A 21,988-nucleotide genomic window follows, 5' to 3' on the forward strand; every position below is an offset into this window, starting at 1 on the left:
ACAGTGTATAAAACAGTATTTACACAAAGACAATTTAGTACAGTGTATAAAACAGTATTACACAAAGACAATGTAGTACAGTGTATAAAACAGTATTACACAAAGACAATGTAATACAATGTATAAAACAGTATTACACAAAGACAATTTAGTACAGTGCATCAGTTTTACAGCTGAAACAATATAATACAGTATATATCCCACAATATAACACTGAAAGGTAAACTCTGATCCTATAGCCTTTCCTGATAAATAGCTCTTCTATATCTAAGGCCATTCTTTCAGCTCAATGTGTTTTTTTCAGGCCTCAAGCTTTTGGAAAAGCAATTCATTTTGAATACAAATCATTGTTAAGAATCAGTGATATCTAGAGGTTTGTAATATTGAAAAAAATGATAGGCCATAGACTACAAAGACTTTGTTAGATCTAGATTGTCACAGAATCGCACCATGTTTTATATATGATTAGATCAGTACAAATCACCATCCAACAGAAGCTTGTAGGAATGCCAGCCAGGAAAGAGTTGTTAAGATCAAGATAAGAACTGATAATAATCCACCCTTGCTTGAATTATGGTCAGTGCTATTCAGTGTTGTAAATTTCCTGGAAACATCTACATATAATTTGCTTTGATGTTTTGTAACTATATAATTTGCTTTGATGTTTTGTAACTATCATGGGGAGTATTAAGACCTTAACTCATTCACCCCTGAAGACACATTTAAACTCTTCCAATTCAATTAAGGTTGGAATAGTTCATTATGAAATTTCAGGGGTAAATGAGTTAAGCTTACAACTTCAGTTGTGTCTATGCCTTCCAGTGACAATTTCATGCTTGCTAACTATATTTTTCACTTTCTATATCTTTTCTCAAAAAAAAATCCAAAAACTATCAAAAATCCCGGCCTATCTCCAGTAAGTATCAATGGTAACTTAAGGTTATTATAGCAGGAGTCACACAATGGTAGCTATAACTATCCTTTGATCTGACCTTACAACAGCCAACACTCATACATATAATTATGTTTATACAGTTTTTTGGCATACAGAAAACAGAATATCTTTTATAGGGAGATTTGGTGAATATGCTAGTACTTCATTTGGAAATCACTCACTCATTCTAGATGTCGGCAAGATCCTTAAATTTCCAAAATCCTGTTTTATATATTCCCTTTATAAGGAATCTGTATATAATCTACTTTATTACTAACATGTATCATACTACCAGAAGACTTCTACAATGACAGGTAAACTTTATGAAATTTAAGAAGAACTTGGTTTGTAAATTCTTGATGTATTTGAAAGGCACACAAGAATTGATGACACATTTGAAAGGTACACAAGAACTGATAACAGCTTGTTCAAGGTACACAAGAGTTTGTGACATATTTGAAAGGTACACAAGAATTGATGACACATGTTATGGCACACAAGAATTGATAACACTTATAGAAAGTTTAATAAGAGTTGATGACACAGTATTACAGATTACACAAGAAATGATGACACACTATAGAAAAATGCACAAGTAATTATATAATGACATATTTGAAAGGTACACAAAAAATGATGAAATGTTTAAAAGGTATACACAATATTTGATGACAGATTTAAAAGGTACCCAAGAATTGATAACATGTTTGAAATGAAACGTACAAAGAATTGATGACACAGGATGCATCAGAATATGATTGGGTAATGTAAATGAAACTATTTTAAGGGAGATAACACTTGTAAAATGGGTACCCCTTGTGAGGTAACATATATCCTTAAAAGTGGTCGATATTTCCGTACCAGAGATTGGAGACACTAATCCTGCCTTTCTATCATGAGCTTGCTCACTGGCCATAAAGTTATCCAATCACTGCATGCTCTTGAAACATTTTAAATTCAGTTATGACATGTTTCCCCTGGACTTCTGTTTGTGTAGCAAGGTTAATAAAATAATGCATTCTCCCCTTGTCAACTCAATTCCCCAGATAATTCGGGGACACGAAAGACAGTAATTTATGACCTCCCATTAAACATGAAGCTATATTTAACTCTGATTCTATCATCAACAAACATGGAGACTGGCGGGACTCAAATCCCTTTGATCCTTTTGCGTCTACTTTTTACTGTCACTGTCAGCTATTTTTCTTGCTGTGTTATGTAAATAAAATGGAATTCTATGTGTAGGAAGAAAGCTATCTTGAGCTGCTTTAACGTATACCAGTCGGTTCAGACAAAATAAGACCATTTCTCATCTCAACGTAGATTTAGCCATCAAATAATGAGCTCTTTCAACCTGTACATAATGGTCGCTTTTGTAATAGAGTTGACCATTATAGACTTCGAACTCCTGTTTCATGCAGACAAATAATAAAATATATAGCGTAGAATGGCCGTATAACAAAACTTTCAATAAAATAACGATTTTTCCTCCCATTTGACATGTTTGTTCTATAATATAGTGATTTTTTTAGATGTTTGTTATACAATTTGTTACTGCGATTATGAGTAACCACAAATCTTGACAACAATAACTCCACATTGAAATCACAATTAAATACAATTTCTTTGGGTGATTTATATTGAGCTCCCAATGTTGTTGTTTAAATGTGTGCAGCAGACTGTTGCTATATGATCACATAATATACTATATTTGCTTACTGGTCAACAGTACTAGTTGAATACATTAAAACCTGTATTAAGAGACCCGGGGGGGGNATTGGAAGATGTCATAGCAAAATTGAAGGCACACAGCTAGCTATTTGATTGGTGTTAGGTAAAAAAAAACTGACCAATCACTAGGCTGATACTTGTTCTTTGAAGATTACAGAGGAGCGATGCCGACATCAAAGCCACTACGTTTTACTGTTACCTGACCACCAGATTGTTTTGATGTACATCAAAGGATCGAACTAGTCTTCTTGTCTTATTCACAAGGTGTTGCAGACTGAGCCTTGGTGCAGAGAGTGAAAGTGAGCATAACCCCTGGATATCGAGGATGGACCCTACTTGGGTCGTTAAAAAGGTCAGATCTCTTAACTCATTCACCCCTGAAATTTCATTATGAACTATGCCAACCTTTGAATTGGAAAAGTGCGAAAGTGTCTTCAGGGGTGAATGATTAAAATGAAGGTGGTATCTTTACACAGCTGGTCTGTTAATGAAGGTTGTCACATAAGCAGGTTAGACTGTATATCTGCTGATCCTACATGGTCAATTTAGCTTAAACGATTCCCCCTTGAAGACACATTGAAACATTTCAAATTCAAAGGTTGGAATAGTTCATTATGAAATTTCAGGGGTAAACGAGTTAAAGTACGAGATTTCCTGAGGGTAACATCTCCAGCATAAATCATAGAAAAGTAAATTAATTAATTGCAAAGAACAAAAAGCCTCCTGTTTTAACAGAAATATTGTGCATATCTAGAGAAATTTGGACAATGCAATATTTCTGTATTTTAAGCAATTTTTCGGGAGGGAACATTCTTATTTTATAAACTATCTGTCAAACAATATTTTTGATAAGATAATTTTTCATAAATCTAAAGGTGAATCTGAAGCCCATTTGAAATCTTTGACGAGAACGCTGACATTTGGATATGCACTTGAGTTTATCATAATGATGATAAAACACCGGTGAGCAAGGACAATGGTGTGTGACGAATTAGTTATCTCAAGTACATTTAGCCTGCTAACTTTGTTACGAATGAATAAATTAATTGAAATAATTAATTCAAACATGCAGATCTCGCCAGGTAAATATCACAGCGAATCTCTCTCCCACCTGACTTAAAAGTACAACCTGTGCGTGATTATCTTTTCATTTGATTCATTTCTTTTATGATGAATACGACATTCATAGTCAGAATCTAGATGTCTGTGGGTGCAACGGTGAAGACCTTTAACATAATGCTTGGGGTGATTACAGGGTAGGCAGAGTACACAGCTGGGGTCATCTTAGTAGAATATTCCCTGAGATAAGTTCTCACACCGACACAATCTATCATGTTTCATAATCTTTCGATTAGATTTTATAATAATGTCTCCATTTTTAAAAAATTAACTTCTGATTTGATTTTTTGTCCCATTTTGATAAAATATGGCAAAAAGCTGGATATTTATACAGTGATGTTATTGGTATTAATGAATAAAATTAGACTTTTTTCAGCAATTAATAAGGTTGTTGATAGGCTAAAAAATATCTTTACTGGAAATTTAACATTTTGTCCTATAGGAGAGAGATATCAACAGTAAATTTTACATAAATGTTGTGGAGATAAGCGATATCTCAATAATAGTAAAAAATATCAATTAATTTATATTAACGACAGAAAAGAAGCGTTTAATTCTCTAACAGAATGTTAACTTTTAGCAAACTGTTTGTCAAACTTAGTCATGTAAATTAACTGGGGAAAAAAGGTAAATTAACATAGAATCCAATGGGAAAATGATAAAATTTGAGATTTACTCATTCACCCCTGAAAACACATATGAACTCTTCCAATTCAAAGGTTGGAATAGTTCATAATGAAATTTCAGGGGTGAATGAGTTAGACATGAACTGAAAATTATGCAACAATGTATCATATTCACGTCACAGTTAGTGTGTTAGAAAACAAATTAAGATAGTGAATTGCTAAGGCACATTAAAAAGTGATTACAAATCCTTTCTGATATCAAAGGAGTTTATACCAATACATAGGGAAGGGTCAGATGTAGAAGCTTGTTTTAATACCAGTGACAGACCAAGCTCAAGCTATCTATTTTATTTAGTCCATAATGGACTCATCCATATCAATGCATGGTAGAGTCTACTAAAGTTACATAGGGGTGAAAGGGTAAAATCAATCCCATTAGGTTTCATATACTACCAGGTGATCTCTTTCTGACAAGTTACAAGATGGATCATGCGTTAGCATATTCCTCTACTTTTATAAATGCAGGACATTTATATAACTACCATCAGGATGTTCTCTCTGTCAACGGAGTATACACGTAAGCTAGCCCAAATATTATTATATTTATTAAAAGAGAGGGGTAAGAGGGTAAAGTTTTGGGGAGTTATAGGCCCCATTTGGACCTGACTTAGGGTGTGTGTATGTGTGTGGGTGTAAGGGGGGACTAGGGGGGCTGCATATACGGTCCGAAGATGGGCACCCCAAATTATAGGAATCCTGAATCAAACACTGTTTGCATTTTGTTAAATTAAAATTTTATAATTTTAGACAGAGACAAATAATAAAAACTTAATATATTAAAGTTCTGACCCAAATGGCTTTCATTTATCTTTATCTTCCGTGGCTTAATTGTTATTAAGACATGGCCATTTACAATCAGTTTGGATATACTGTAGAATCATTTATTTTCATGGGGTTAAAAATTCTTGGTTTTCATACACTAGATATTCTTCAAAGAACCTGAGGCCAATCCTTGTAGCATATCTGTATTAGATTTGTCATGCCCAGTATTGCATGTTATGTGGTTATGGGGTGGGGATCTCAACTGTTTCCAAGTTGTGACTCAGAAACTAGGTCCCTAGGGTAATGTGCACAGACCCCAGGGTCAACTCTAATATCATGACTGCATTCGTCTCTTTATGCCCAGCATTTGTATATATAGTTTGGTTGGGGAGCTCACCTATTTTAAAGTTATGACCCAGGGACTAAGTCTCCAGGGTGGGGCCTGGCCCCCAGGGCCATCCTGGAGGTATATGTGCATTCATCATCTCTTTAGACTCAGCAATTGTATATATGGTTATATATAGGGTAGGGATCTCAACCATTTCCAAGTTACAAACTTGTTTTGCCCTGCCCCTTACCCCAGGGGTCAGTCAGTCTATTTGTACAATTGTTTATCCCCATCACCTAGGGATGCTTCCTACAAAATATAGTTGATATTCATATGTCAGTTCAAGAGAAGAAGTCACTTAAAGCAAAATAGCCAAATTACCGTTTTTTGGTCCCGCCCCTCAGCCCCCTGGGGAGTCAGCCCCAAGATTTGTACAATTTTGAATCCTCACCTCCTAGGGTTGTTACAAGTCAAATATGGTTGATATCCATCACTTAGTTCCAGAGAAGAAGTTGCTTAAAGCAATATATTGGCCAAATTACTATTTTTGGCCCACCTCTCAGCCCACTGGGGGGTCGCCCCACCATTTGTACAACTTTTAATCCCAACTACCAAGGAATGCTACCAGTCAAATATAGTTTATGTCCATTGCTTAGTTCCAGAGAAGAAGTCGCTAAAACCAATATAGCCATAAACCCTTTTTGGCCTGCATGTCCTCAGCCCCCTGGGGGAGTCAGCCCATTCGTTTGTTCATTTTTTAATCCCCATCTCCCATGAGTGATTTCAACTAAATATGATTGATATATATCCAGTGCATAGTTATAGAGAAGAAGTCATTTATAGCAATACAGCCAAATTGCCCCCTTTTGGCCCCGTCCCTCAGCCCCCTTGTGGGTCAGCCCCACCATTTGTACAATTTTTAATCCCCATCACCTAGGGATGCTTCCATTCAATTTTAGTTAAATTCCAATCAGTGGTTAAGAAGAAGTTGTTTGAAGAAATTGTTGATGTGATGGACGATGGACGCCACGGTATTGCATATATAAGCTCTTGGTCCTTTGGACCAGGTGAGCTAATAAAAAGTGCACAAGTCGACCTAGACACCATTACAAAGGTTACAGTTATAGTCTCAGGAAAAACATACAAAACCTCACAGGGGAAGTAACTCTAGTACAGAAAAAATACTTTAAGTTTGTTTTTGCACTTAAAACTGATGCAGCGCTTACTCTTAACTTTAAATGGCAATTGAAATATTGTATTATTCTAAAAACCTCTGTAAAATTTAAACAAAACAATTTGTGAGCAGTTTTCAGTGTAGACTACCAGTCTAGTAACGATGATCTTACCTGTACTGCATAATAAAAGGTTGTATTAAACCTGCTAGGAGGATCCTTCATGGCTTAATCCATTTGGACATTTCTATACGCTTATATTCCTTCAAACAACATTCCAGAATGTCTTGCAGTCAACAAAAGAAATTGTTTACATCTTTTTATCAGAGAAACACAGGTGCTGATAATGCTGTTAGAATCCTTATAAGGATCCCCGTCCCAAACAGTAACCTCTCCTTAACTTCCTTAAGGATCCATGTCCCACTGCACTGTTGTTTTTTCCTATAAATAGTAACCTTTCCTTAACTTCCATATGAATATAACTGCAGTTGGGCCAGAAAAGTTCCGTAAACCAGGTCGCTTAATCAGTTAGAGCAATGGTATCACAATCAGTTAGAGCAATGGTATCACACTCAGTTAGAGCAATGGTATCACAATCAGTTAGAGCAATGGAATCACAATCAGAAGTTCAGGGTTCCAATCCTGGGCAGCTTCATTAACTTTTTACACTCAAAACACTGTTTATGATTGTGGATTTTATTTATTTCATCTCCATTATTCCTCAAAAAGGCCTAAAGGTTAAGCTTCCTTTTCGGAAATGATTAATCAAAGCTAATGTCATTCTTGATAAAACAGTTTCCAACACTTAGTTGCAGGTTTTGGCAGTGGTACAGGGATCCTTAACCATTTTTCGGAAGACTGAAAATTATATCCTGGCATCAGCATGAAACAAAAATGATGACAACTCAGATGCAATATTTTCAAAGTATTACCTTCCTGTTGTTTGTTTCCAGAACGAAGTGTGAAATACATCCGCATGTTTCAACAGCTGGAATGTGTCAATTTCCACTGTTTTACTGTAAAACATCATCACATTTATTAAACTCTTCAACTTGTACCTGTCAATTTCGACTAATCTGGAGGGTAAATTAAGACCAGCTGAAAACAACAGTGTCTTACTTTCTATTTACAGGTGTTTTAAATTTACCAAAAGCCTCATCATGCCTGTATTATACAGGTGTTTCACAGGTAACAGGTGCATATTGATGACGTCCATATCATGGACGGCTGTTAGTTCTAGAACTAATTTTTATCAAAGATGCTAAACACCTATGTCACAGCTGGTATTATCAAACAATATTCAGACTCTAGTTGCTATTATTCCAGAGTACCAGTGACGGCTGGTATTATCAAACAACATTCAGACTCTAGTTGTTATTATTCCAGAGTACCAGTGCCCTGGTATTATCAAACAACATTCAGACTCTAGTTGCTATTAGTCCAGAATACCAGTGACCTGGTATTATCAAACAACATTCAGACCCTAGTTGCTATTAGTCCAGGGTACCAGTGCCCTGGTATTATTAAACAACATTCAGACTCTAGTTGATATTATTCCAGAGTACCAGTGACGGCTGGTATTATCAAACAACATTCGGACCCTAGTTGCTATTAGTCCAGAGTACCAGTGCCCTGGTATTATCAAACAACATTCAGACTCTAGTTGTTATTATTCCAGAGTACCAGTGCCCTGGTATTATCAAACAATATTCAGACTCTAAGTTACTATTATTCCAGAGTACCAGTGACCTGGTATTATCAAACAATATTCAGACTCTAGGTGCTATTATTCCAGAGTACCAGTGACCTGGTATTATCAAACAACATTCAGACTCTAGTTGTTATCATTCCAGAGTACCAGTGACCTGGTATTATCAGACAACATTCAGACTCTAGTTACTATTATTCCAGAGTACCAGTGCCCTGGTATTATCAAACAACATTTAGACCCTAGGTGCTATTATTCCAGAATACCAGTGCCCTGGTATAAAAAAATGCATCATGTGGCAAAACTTCGTTTTATTGTTACATTAATGTACATAAACAAAATTTCTAGGTTAGGCGACTTTTTACTGGAACAGAGGAACTCTTTTTTGGACAAGCAAAATTACAATCAATATTCATTTGTTTCAGTCTCTTTCCTGTGTTCTCTGCATACATTTCAGCCTTGCAGATCTCGATTTAACTCATTCACCCCTGAAATTTTATAATAAATTATTCCAACCTTTGATTGAGTTAAAGCAGTGCCCTCCTCCCCTTTTAGTGAGAAAGGATGTGGGTTTTGTCCATTTAATAGGACAAATCACTTAATTCCTTAATATCAGTACTTTTTTGTTCCTTCTCATCATTTCATCTGTATCAAGGTGTTTTAGGACTGGTCTACACGTTAGTACACCTCGACTTTATATAATGGGACCCCAGGTGGAGCACAATGTCATGTGACTTCAGCTTGTAGGTATTTCAGTGAGGTAGCACTATAAAGTTTACACACACCCTTCCTTGTCTGCCCAAGTACATGTATCTCCCATACGATTTTAAACTTATATTTGATCTTGCTACAAAGATATACTCTATGTGACCAGGATGTTGATGTGTAGATCCTGATTGTGACCTTGACTTTACAATATAAACATTCATATCCTGAATGTAGTATGTGTGGACCTGAGGTAGCTCAATTAATTAGAGTGTAAGTGTCATATAACAATATGAAGTCCAGAATTTGAATTCTGGTCTAGTACACATTTGTTTTTAGCAATGTGATGTACTAAAACCATTATTTCCTTCTGCTGAGCATTCTTTGGTCTCCTAATGTTTTTGGCTCCGTGTGTTGCCAAATTGGCTCCAGCATCATCCTGTTTCCCTCATCAACGATGATCGGAGACCAGGGTTAAAACAGAAGGCATTGCTAGCTATTTATACGACAAAACTCGGAGTATCTTGTGACAGTTTCTATTAAATCTTCCATCATATCTTGTATTTGCCGATGACCACTTGGGAAATTTGTGTTAAATGAGGTTATAGTGTGCTTGAAAATGATGTCACGCATCCAGTCTTGGCGGTCAAGCAAGACTGGGGCGGGCATAACTGGACTTCATGCAAGTTAAATACCAGTATATATCCTTGAAACATATAAAGTATGTCAATCATATGCTTGGTATTAGAAACCCTTAGGTCATTATAGACTGACGACCTTATTGATACAATACAGAGGATTGCTAAAGGTGTTTGATATGGAGAGGTGTTCCTCCTCATATAGGCCATAATAGACAGGTGATAGTTATAGACAGGTAATTCTGTTGCTATAGGCATGTGGTGACAAAAACAGGTGGTAGCTATAGCTATATACAAGTGATTAACTATAGTCAGGTTGTTAAATTTCTACAGACAGGTGATTGCTATAGACAGGTGGTCAATATAGACAGGTGACAGCTATAGACAGGTGGACACTATTGACAGATAGTAGCTATAAACAGGTGATAGCTATATACAGATGATCAATTATGGGTAGATAGTTAAATTTGTATAGACAGGTGGTTGCTAGACAGGTGGTAGATATAGACAGATGGTAGTTATATACAGGTTGTAGCTATAGACAGGTGGTAGTTACATACAGGTGACAGCTATAGACAGGTGGTAGTTATATACAGGTTGTAGCTATAGACAGACCATTCATAAAAGGCAAGTACATTTTAGTTCAGTTTTTATAGACAGGTGTTTGTTATAAACAGGTAATAGCTACATACAGGTGGTAGCTAAAATAATATGGACAGTTGGTAGATATAGACAAGTGGTTGTTATAGACAGGTTGTATCAATAGGTTGTTATAGACAGGTTGTATAAATAGGTTGTTCAATATATCAACAGGTGGTTGTTACAAACAGGTAATTGATAAAGACAGGTGGTTGTTATAGACAGGTTGTATAAATAGGTTGTTAAATATATCAACAGGTGGTTGTTACAAACAGGTAATTGATAAAGACAGGTGGTTGTTATAGACAGGTGGTCGTCCATTATAGATACAGTTATATATTGTACAGCCAAGGGTTATAGCCCTACAATGTAAATGGTGCATGTTCAACAATGCACTTCCTGTCAATAAAGTCATAAGACAGCATGACGAATGTAACCTTACCTGCATGCTGACCATACTTTGAACTCTTCAGCCTAGAAAGGTAGGGATGTCATTTTAAAATTCCAATACAATCCTTGGATCCGACATAAGGTATGTACACAATAGCGGCCGACTTGTTGCTCTGTATCAATATCTCTCTAGAGTCACCGTGACAACGTCAGGTCATCGGTGTTATACCTCGTTATCCCTGATCATGTAGTCAATTCATGTGATTAAGGTAATACAAATGTACAAATGACCACTGGCATTTAATCCTTTTACTCCTTCATGGTCAACACAAAATATTGACCAGTTAAATATTGACTGCAATCTTTTCTTGGTGACTCCGCAATATATGTCTATTAAATATCATCAGAAAAAGATGTTTACGAAATCTGTTGAAAACAAATATGCTGAAATTCTCAGACACAAATACTATTCATATATATTCACATACACTAGGATTTTGTCACAAATTATTTTATGACAAAAAGTATTTTTGAATTTGTCACAGATGTAAACACTAAAAGCAGACAGACTCCAGTATCTGTTATATGTTGAACAAAAAATCTACACTGACAAAAACTATTCTGCCAGCTTTAGCTGTACTGTGTGGCACTCTCGGTACAGCAGAGTGGAAACGAAGCATGCTGCCTCCCTATCTACTGTCAGCTTACAAATGACAAATCTACGCTGCAAAAATCAGCGTGATTTTGATGGGAGTATCTGTGATCGCCTGGCTTGGACAATACAGCAGGCCCTGATCAATAGGAAAGCATATCAAATAAATGTAATCGTGGTGTTCTCGTCATCATCGTAGAAGCTAATGGTAGATCAGATACTAGGCAAGCTGTTCGTAGTCATGAGTTAAGGAGGGGGACTGCTGCATCGTGGGTAATAGATGTCGCTAGACATTGGTCAGATTTAAGGACACTGACCAGTGATAGGGTTTGAATTACTGCGTAAAAGTGTTAGCTCGGGTATATGTAAGGTGGAGAAACTGGAAAATGACCAAAGAATTGGGAGAAACTGGAAAGTGACCAAAATAATTTGGGGAATATAAAAGTTTGACCAATAGGATTGTGGTACGTAATTAGGGAACTCTAAACTGACCAATATAGGAAAAGGGTAGATAACTTTCTGACCAAATAAAAGTGGGATAATCATGGTAATTATGGAACTTGACAATGAACATTGGGAATGGGATACAAAAGGTATTTAACAGGTTTGAATTCACACTATCTGTGTATATTTAAGGGCAAAATATTGGACCATTAGGAACATGGTAAAAAATATTGGACCATTAGGAACGTGGTAATTGTATTTTCTAACTAACAGGACAACAGCAGCTGGTACCGTTATTTGTATAATTAAAATTATGGTTGTTGGTATTGGGTTTTTTTTCTGGGAATTATGGGAATTTTAATTTTGAGAATTATTAAAAATTATATAGTACCTTGCACTTAATTACATTTTATATTCATTTATTCTTTTATTTATTTCTTTTATCATTTGTGTGTGTGTGTGTGTGTGTTGGTGGTGTGTGTTGGAGATTTCACTGAGTTTTAATATGCTTTTGCATCTACTTGTCCTTAAAGGAGATCAATGTCAGGTTGCTAACACTTTGATTTAGTTTTAGCCACAGTTACGAGGAGATTGGGAGGATATTGGTTTAAAAACTAAAAATGTCTGTAAGACATGAATGCCCCTGTTGTAACCATGTGAAATTAGTTTCAGTTTTGATGTCTGACGGGACGGGATGGGGACGAGACAGACATGGGCAACACTATACCCACCCCCCATCATTTTATGGTAGGGGCATAAAAAAAGACATTCACTAATCAGGAATTTAAACTTCATTTTGGGAATAAAATGTTGTTTGCAATGGGAATGGTTACCTTGCAATTGTCTGACCCTATTTAGAGAGACAATGGTAGATAAGGATTTCTGAGCAATATCAGATACTGAGATATACATTGAAGTTCTTCTCTAAAACACTGTGTAAAGGGGTTTTGAAGTTGTATCTGCTGTTTATATTGGAAATGATATTGATCTGTCTTAATAATTAATGAATAGCCATGACCAGGTCTTGCAGGATAATGATGAGTGGGGGAAGTATGGGTAGGGGGTGGGGTGGGTGGTTCTGGGTTCAGGGGTGGTGGGGTTGGGTGGGGGTTGTATGGGGGATGGAGGGTAAGAAATTACTATGGGCATCCATGGGTGGTCAGAGTTTGGTTGCTAAATGATCACATTACATAAAGAAAAACCTTTCAGGTTGGGTACAACTGTAATAGGATCAAATCTCCAGTCGCTAAAGATGATCAACTTTTAATGTTGATTTCACACAATTTAATGTCCATTTCAAACAAGAAATGTCTTGTGTTGGGTGGAATACAATGTATGTACAATACAATGTAAATAACAATTACATTTCCTATATGGCCATACAGTTGGAATAACTCATTTTAAAACACCTATGAGACTCTGAGTTTGACAAATTAGAGAATTTTATATTGGTTGGCGTTATTTAATCCTAATTTTTTTTAACCTGCCTTAACGAAGACAGTCCCATTGTTTTCTTGAAGCTTTCAGACTGTTATTAATATCATGTTAATTATTTCGTATTTCATACAAACACAGTTATATCTTTCAGACTTTATCAGTCAAAGGTTTCTGACACTACATGCAGTGATAACACTTTTAACAGAGTGTTGACAGAGCGTATATCTTGATCGGTAGTAAAGCTTATAAGATTTCTTTTTATAACCAAGAGGTCTTGGGTTTGAATCTCCATAACAGAGATGCTTTTATTGTGAAAAAGTAAATTACTATATATTAACAAGAGGCCCTTTGCTCAACGCTCACATGAGTTTAAAAAAGTTGAGAATGTCTCAGCCAATCAAAGGGCAATCCATTAAGTAAAACGCACAAGGTTTGTAATTATCAAATCTACACTGAGTCATTCTTGAGAGAAGAAGTCGAAAATATCTAAGCCAATCAGAGGCCAGTTAATGTCCATCTCAAATTTTTGGATCGGCACTAAAATACAGAACACTTGTTTTGGACCTCAATTGGAACAATTGTACCAAGTTAGGAGTCAATCGCTTGAGACATTCTTCAGAAGACGTCAAAAATGGCTCTGCCAATCAGAGGCTTGGAGTTGGATGGCCATCTTGGATTTATGTTTCAACACGAAAAAGTAAGAACACTTGTTTGGGACGTCATAGGAAACAATTGCACCAAATTTGAAGTCAATCGCTTGAGCCATTCTCGAAAAGAATTCAAAAATGTCTAAGCCAATCATAGGCCAGGGTGGCCATCTTAGATTTTCAGATCGGCACAAAAAATAATAACGCTGGTCAGGACTTCATAGGGAATATTTGTATCAATTTTGAAGTCAATCAGACGAGCGTCTATGAAAAACAAAGTCAAAAATGTTTAATTATTAACAGAGAATGCACGATGACGGATTGAAGAATGATGGCATTAACTCACATGAGCAATCACGTGAGCAAACAATAAACAAATAATTTTGTATATAACTTTTTTCTGTAGTGAAAGGGTTAGTAACTCTGAGTCAGAAAAATAAGTGTTAGTTAAAACTCTGAGTCAGAAAAATAAGGGTTAGTTAAAACTCTGAGTCAGAAAAATAAGGGTTAGTTAAAACTCTGAGTCAGAAAAAATGTTGAATGAATTAGAACTCTTCTTTATTGGAGACAGTATAGCACCTAAGGAATCACAACCTTAAAAGACACCTAGCCATCAATCACTACTATTATAAGATATATTCAGACAAATATCTACTTTACAATTTACAATATAACAACCTGTCTGTAATGACTACCTGAGTATTATGACCATAAAGATTCTCTTCCAAATGGGCAGTCTTAATATACAGTGATTCGGCTGTTAAAGTTGTTTTAGATGATGCATTCCCATAAAGAACAATGATGAAGGTAATTGCTAGCCGAGTGATAGTGGAATCATCGAGAGCGCAGCCATTGGAACATTGAAGGTGCTTCGTGGCACAATGAAGGTCGTCAATACGTGTTAGCTAGGACGTACGTGTGACTCGAAAGGTGTCAAGTGACAAGGATTAAAGACCCTGAGCAAAGCGCTTATCTTTTTATCTGAACTTCCTGTTTCAAAGCTTACACCTAACATCACACAGAGGCAGCCATCTTGATAATGAATTTCATCAACTTGTTGCCCGGGTGTCAAAGTATGGGGACAGACTATCAAGTCACCATGGTGACGGTAAATAGATTTGTCCAACAGTGTTTGAAATAGAGTCTTTGCCCTAGCAATCCTCACACTGCTGTGTTCGAATATGTTCCTATCATCTCGGGCAATTTTTATCCTGTGCCATTACGCTTGATACAAGCCAAAGACAAAATGTAGTTAGTGTATGCAGTAACTATGGCAACCTTTAATGATTAATGAAAAAATGAGAATATATAAGGTTGATAACAGCAGATAAAATGCTAAAAGCTCATATATGTCACGTTCATTCAGAATGCACTTTAGGAGTATGGAAAACATTTTAAATTTTTTCCAGACTTCTAAACGTACGTAGAACTATCGAGGAAATAGAAAATTACACAAAAGTTTACACAGCTAGCTATAACATTTTGATTTCAAGAATTCAATATAATTAGATATTGGAGTACATGTATATTGTTTCGAATTAAAGCTGACAGTTTGAGATCTTTCCGTTTTGTTCCAGCTAAGCTTGATGCTGAGGGACACAAATCCTGGTGGTCAGTGCACATCAATATGTGATATTGATGAGAGGCACCTGGACTGAGAATGCTGTATCAAAGTAAGGACTGACCGCTCATATGGACATGGTGCTATTTTAAGGCATGAGGTTTTGATTTACCCAAAGTGACCAAATTGACCAGGGTAATCAGAATGATCACAGATACAGAAATCTGACATGGAGGCTGAATGAGACTAATTCTGTTGACCGTGCAATGGACATCACTGGCTCATACAGTATTAGCCTCTGGACAATGAAGCGCCATCTTAGGTCTCGGACCAATTTTACCTTGTTATTTATGGTAATTACTCTTCTGTATCTGCTCCAGTGTGATTTGATACATTCAAAAGCATCGTTATTAGATTGCTCCACCAAATGGTCGCCAACAGAAAAACTCATTGTAATCAAACAGAATTATCACTGAATCAGACAAAATGATGGCAAGACACAAAAAAAGACATTACACAAAATAAACTACAGCAAAAGACAAAATGAATAGTCAGACAAAAACTTCAAACCAAATTCTCCTAATTACACAAAATGATCTAGGTAACCTTCAATGACCTAAATGGCCTCTGATGATCCTGCTATCCTCTGATGACCATGGCTACTTAATGACCTTGATAACCTATGATGACATTGGTGTCATCTTGGACTTCTTAATTTTATGTGACCTTCAAGTGGCTTCACCTGACCTTAGATCGAGGCCTCTAATGAACTTTGAAGTTTTTGATGAACTTGAAAGCCTCCAATCTCCTTGGAAGCCTCTAATGCCCTTGGAAGCCTCTAATTCCCTTGGAAGCCTCTTATGCCCTTGGAAGCCTCCAATGCCCTTGGAAGCCTCTAATGCCCTTGGAAGCCTTTGTTGACTTTCTAAGCCTCTAATGATGAATTTTGAAGTGTCTGTTGACCGTGAAAGCCTATAATGACCTTGAAAACCTCTGATGACCTTGGAAGCTTTTGTTGGCTTTCTAAGCCCAAAATAACCTTCAGGGAGTCTGAAAGAAGCTTTGAAGTATTTAATGTCTTTCTTAGCCTCCAATGACCTTGGAATTCTCCACTGACCTTGACATTCTTCAATCACCATGAAATTCTTGAACGACCTTAAAAGCCTCTAATGGCCTTAAGGTAAGCCTCTGATAATCTCCAAAGCCTCTAATTATCTGGGTAACCTTTTATGACCTTTGAATTCTCTAATGACCTTGGTACCCTCTAATAACTTTTGTATCCTATAATAACCTTGGTAATACTTTTCCTACAGAGGACAAATCTTTAACAGACATGATTATAAGTTCCATTCTAAAGGAGAGTCTGTATGCTCTGAATTCTGTGAATGGGGTCAAGAAGCTTTGGGATCAGATGCTCATTCCAATTACTGTTCGAGACTCCAATACCTAAAATGGCTTAATGGAAACATCAAAATATCATTGTTAATTCACAGCTACGTGTTATTATCAAATATAATAATCTCACTGCGACCAGCATTTTTCCCTGATAAAGCTATGATGAACCTGCTAATTATATGATTTTAGTGAAGGATTTAATGGAAAAACTGGGTAAGGCCCAAGAATGATGATTTGTGAACTTTTAGTTTCCGTATAATGACCCTCTTTTTGACTGTCTGACCCTAAGGTTTTTTGGCCACCACATACCGCAGTCCAGTGCACAATAGCTATAATTCAAAGCATTAATGAGATTCAACATCAATGCAGTTCTCTTTAATAGTTCTGAAGATCCTGTCAGCCTTCTGTGGGTTTGATACGAGTGGAATGCAATAGTCCAGCTCAAAAAGTAATCGGAATTTAAAGTATTAAGATGACTGGACAGGATATCCCCTGGAAGGTGATCGGCAATATTTATTACGATGTTGACGTGTTTCGACACAATAAGTGTGCCTAAATCAGATCTGTACAATGTACTCTTAACACATCAAGCATAATTTTTATACAGTTTTCTACATAATTTATTAAAAACATATTATCTATCCTGTTTTCTCAGGTTTACAAAACCCAACATGATTGACCTCAGCTTGTATTGTATGATATAAATTTCAGTGATATAATGTCAATACAGGAGGTCGCGATCTACCCTAAAATTGTTAAAACTGTTAAAAATAATTTCTTATTATTGCCATGATAAGAAAACCATCAGTCAAAAATTCCTCCACATAATCCTCCCAGACAAACAGTACATGTGTTTATGGCTGTTATGTATTAGCATGCACAATGTGAGTAGAGCACCATCACTGTCGTGACTAATGAAAAACCAGACTGATTTATAGCTCTCCAATGTTTATACATCAAATTATGGGATATTCACAATCAGTTCAGAGTCTAACAAACTTGAATACCTGGATGTAACATACCTATCATGTATACAATGTTACTTAACACTGTGGAAAGAGTTCCAAAGCGTGACCTGACCCTTCTGGCAGATTTAGTGCTCTGAGTGGGGGATCTCCCTGTCTGGGGGTTCAGAGTTTCCCAGGTACTAAAATTCTAATAATCAAAGTCAGGTAGCCTACAATGTGACCTGATTTTAACTTCAGGAATTTTAACTTTAATAAAGCTGATAGATTGCTAATTATCACACAGCTAAGATATCAAGTCTGGAAATAGAGGTAGCAAACGTCCTTCAGTTATATCATAGTGTCTCTAGTTTTATTTTTCTCCTAAAGTGTGAGTCAGTCTATTTTTGCTTTGTTTGATGACGACCATTTTAAATCAGAGAACATCAAAGTTTTGTTTTCAATTTGATGATTTTCTGTTTTTATTAATGTGTTGATCATTAAATTTTGGAATCTGAATTTGGTTCTGAAAGTTAAATTCTGGTTCTTAAAATTAAATTCTGCGGTTGAAATAATAATAAGAATTCCTTAGATCACCCAAAGACTCGTTGATTGTTGTGTAACATTAGAGTGTCAATGCAGGTTCTTTGATCAGGCTAATTACAAGAGTCTAATAAACCCTGATGAAAGACTAGCTGTCAATGATTATCGTGCTTATAATCAAATCAATGCTTTTGTATAACTTGCAATGCTGATTTTGTCACATATTTCACTATTTGACAGACAAATAATACATATTTCACTACCAAGGCATTCGACAAACTGAAAGTAGATGTACATTTTGACTTCACTATTTGACAGTCTTACACTAAATATTTCTGTGTGTGACAGACACAAAGTATCTCTTACCGTATCCCAGTCCTTACCACTAGATATTTTATTATTTGACAAACTCACAATGAAAAATTCACTATATGACAGACGGAAAATATCTCGACACTATTTGATAGACAGATAGTGAAATTGTTTACTAATCAATCTCAGAGCTAGCTTTCCAAGCATGAGATAGACACAGATTCAGTCAGAGCTAACTTTCCAAGCATGAAATAGACACAGATTCAGTCAGAGCTAATTAACTCTCCAAGCATGAGATAGACACAGATTCAGTCAGAACTTACTTTCCAAGCATGAGATAGACACAGATTCAGTCAGAGCTTACTTTCCAAGCATAAGATAGACACAGATTCAGTCAGAGCTAACTTTCCATGCATGTGATAGACACAGATTCAGTCAGAGCTAACTTTCCAAGCATGAAATAGACACAGATTCAGTCAGAGCTAACTCTCCAAGCATTAGATAGACACAGATTCAGTCAGAGCTAAGTTTCCATGCATGTGATAGACACAGATTCAGTCAGAGCTAATTTTCCAAGCATGAAATAGACACAGATTCAGTCAGAGCTAACTCTCCAAGCATGAGATAGACACAGATTCAGTCAGAGCTTACTTTCCAAGCATGAGATAGACACAGATTCAGTCAGAGCTTACTTTCCAAGCATGAGATAGACACAGATTCAGTCAGAGCTTACTTTCCAAGCATGAGATAGACACAGATTCAGTCAGAGCTTACTTTCCAAGCATGAGATAGACACAGATTCAGTCAGAGCTTACTTTCCAAGCATGAGATAGACACAGATTCAGTCAGAGCTTACTAATTTCCAAGCATGAGATAGACACAGATTCAGTCAGAGCTTACTAATTTCCAAGGATGAGATAGACACAGATTTAGTCAGAGCTAACTTTCCAAGCATTAGATAGACACAGATTCAGTCAGAGCTATCTTTCCAAGCATGAGATAGACACAGATTCAGTCAGAGCTAACTTTCCAAGCATGGGTAGAAACAGATTCAGTCAATGTCGTTAATTTTACTTAAAAAAATATAGGAGACAGCAATACATAAAAAAACAAGGGCATCAGGAAGTTTGAAAGCTGATATGATAATAACTACAATGACTGACACAATAACTGAACAATTTTATTCCAATCCCTCTTTTTTCAACAATTTTTCTAAATTAACAACCATGCTTTAGTGGCGGTTTAATAAATTTGATAACAAATAGCCCTGGAGATTCATTGAGAGTAGGGCCAGTCATGCTCCATTGAGCAGGATAGTTTTAAGTCTCCTACGGAAACATTTGTTGCCATGTTTCTTATTTCCAAAATGATCATGATTCGGCAAAATTTTCACCAATAGATAAACAAAGTATTGATTATTGCTTGTGTTTTCAAAACCATGGCAACCGAACCACGGAACGTTGTATATATACCAACAAATGCACTGCCAGGTCCAGAAACGAATGTTTTACAACAGCTGAAAAACAGGTCACATGGATGATGACATCATCAGATACCAGACAGAAGTTAGCACCCAGATATTGCGTGTTGCCATGGGAATAGATCCCCCACGCGATTCATTCATAATTAGATGTCGCCACTGTCCTCTATCAATCATTGATTGTATACATGGTGACAAATGATGGAAACGATACAAAACACAATATCAATATCTCAAACAGAAAACTGTCGACGAAACACACTTTTAACACTGCACTGAGGAAATTGATTTTTTAAAAATACTATAATCAATAACCTATTTTTTTTATTTTTTTTTTTACAGCAGTAGAACAGTTAAATTGATACAGAAACACTTTACTCTTGGTAGCAGTGTACTATATCATTACACAGCTGTCACAAACAGAAACTCAATACATGTACATGTATGTGGTGAAGTATATATGATTTAAAAAGTATTTTTAGCTCCAGGACAAGGTGGTAATTAAGGCACAGATTTGCTGGGTATTTTGATATTTTGCATTTCAATCAAACTGGGAATCATTTAGAGCAATATGATATAGCAAAAACGTTTTCCAATATTTATTTTCACTTCAAGAATGACCAAATCTCTTGGAGAGTCCTGTTTGCTTTCAAAATAATGTGTTTATATGCAATGATGAAAACAAAATTTCAGTAAAAAAAATAATCCCAAAAGGAAAGAATGGCAATCTTTGTAAAGTAAAAACTTGTCATGAGTAAAATTAACCATACTGCCGACATTCGGCCGGATTAATTTTTACATTAACAAGCAAATTCGTGGAATTTATATCCCCCGCTTGCAGGACATATTGTAGGGAAACATATTGAGGTTAGGTTTAAATATATGAGTATCGTGCTGTTGAGACATACTGTAATATAGCTTAAAACTCGAAGGTTAAAAGGCCTTATTAGACTTTTCATTGAACATGTAGAAACGGCAGATAATGATGTTTTTCATTATTCGAGGGGCCATAACTCAGCCAAATAAAGTCTGCTGAAAGTTGTCTTCGAACTTGGTTAAGCCCATAAGACATTTAACCCTGTGACCAAGTTTGAAGTTAACATTTGTTGTAGTTATTCCACGGCAACGAACGTGACAGACAGACAGACAAACAGACTAGTACTGACCAACCCAAATTAACATCCACCGTTTCAGTGAAAGCAGGGGGTAATAAAAAGGGATCTTCGAAACATTGACAGAGATGAAGAAAGGAGTAAGTGAGAATAAGAAAAAGGGGGCCAACACATCATCTCTGACTGAAAGTAAGGGGATGGGCATATAACAGGACAACACATCATCTCTGACTGAAAGTAGTGGTTGGGCATATAATAGGACAACACATCATCTCTGACTGAAAGTAGGATGGGCATATAACCGGACAACACATAATCTCTGACTGAAAGTAGTGGGTGGGCATATAACAGGACAACACATCATCTCTGACTGAACATAGTGGGTGGGCATATAACAGGACAACACATCATCTCTGACTGAAAGTAGGGGGATGGGCTTATTATAGGACAACACATAATCTCTGACTGAAAGTAAGGGGATGGGCTTATTACAGGACAATAGGGGGTAATGTCTGACTGAAAGTAAGGGGTGGGCTTATTATAGGACAACACATAATCTCTGACTGAAAGTAAGGGGATGGGCTTATTATAGGACAACACATAATCTCTGACTGAAAGTAGTGGGTGGGCATATAACAGGACAACACAT

The 21,988-nt window shown here is 36.3% G+C and overlaps 1 protein-coding gene across 15 annotated transcripts in view; it reads right to left on the minus strand.

The window, feature by feature from the left end:
• Positions 1-21,988, minus strand: part of LOC110442987 (dipeptidyl peptidase 4-like) — a 406,309-nt gene that overhangs the window by 144,324 nt on the left and 239,997 nt on the right. Inside the window, exon 1 of one of the 15 annotated variants that reach the window (XM_021486906.1) lies at positions 6,907-6,970. The exons of the other annotated variants lie outside the window; for them this stretch is intronic. Within the exon in view, the coding sequence (XP_021342581.1) occupies positions 6,907-6,957 (51 nt within the window). The 5' untranslated portion in view covers positions 6,958-6,970. Of the gene's footprint in view, positions 1-6,906; positions 6,971-21,988 lie in introns of those variants that run through there. 15 annotated transcript variants of the gene reach the window in all.

Source organism: Mizuhopecten yessoensis, unplaced genomic scaffold, assembly GCF_002113885.1.
Source record: "Mizuhopecten yessoensis strain PY_sf001 unplaced genomic scaffold, ASM211388v2 scaffold716317, whole genome shotgun sequence".
Lineage (NCBI taxonomy): Eukaryota > Metazoa > Mollusca > Bivalvia > Pectinida > Pectinidae > Mizuhopecten > Mizuhopecten yessoensis.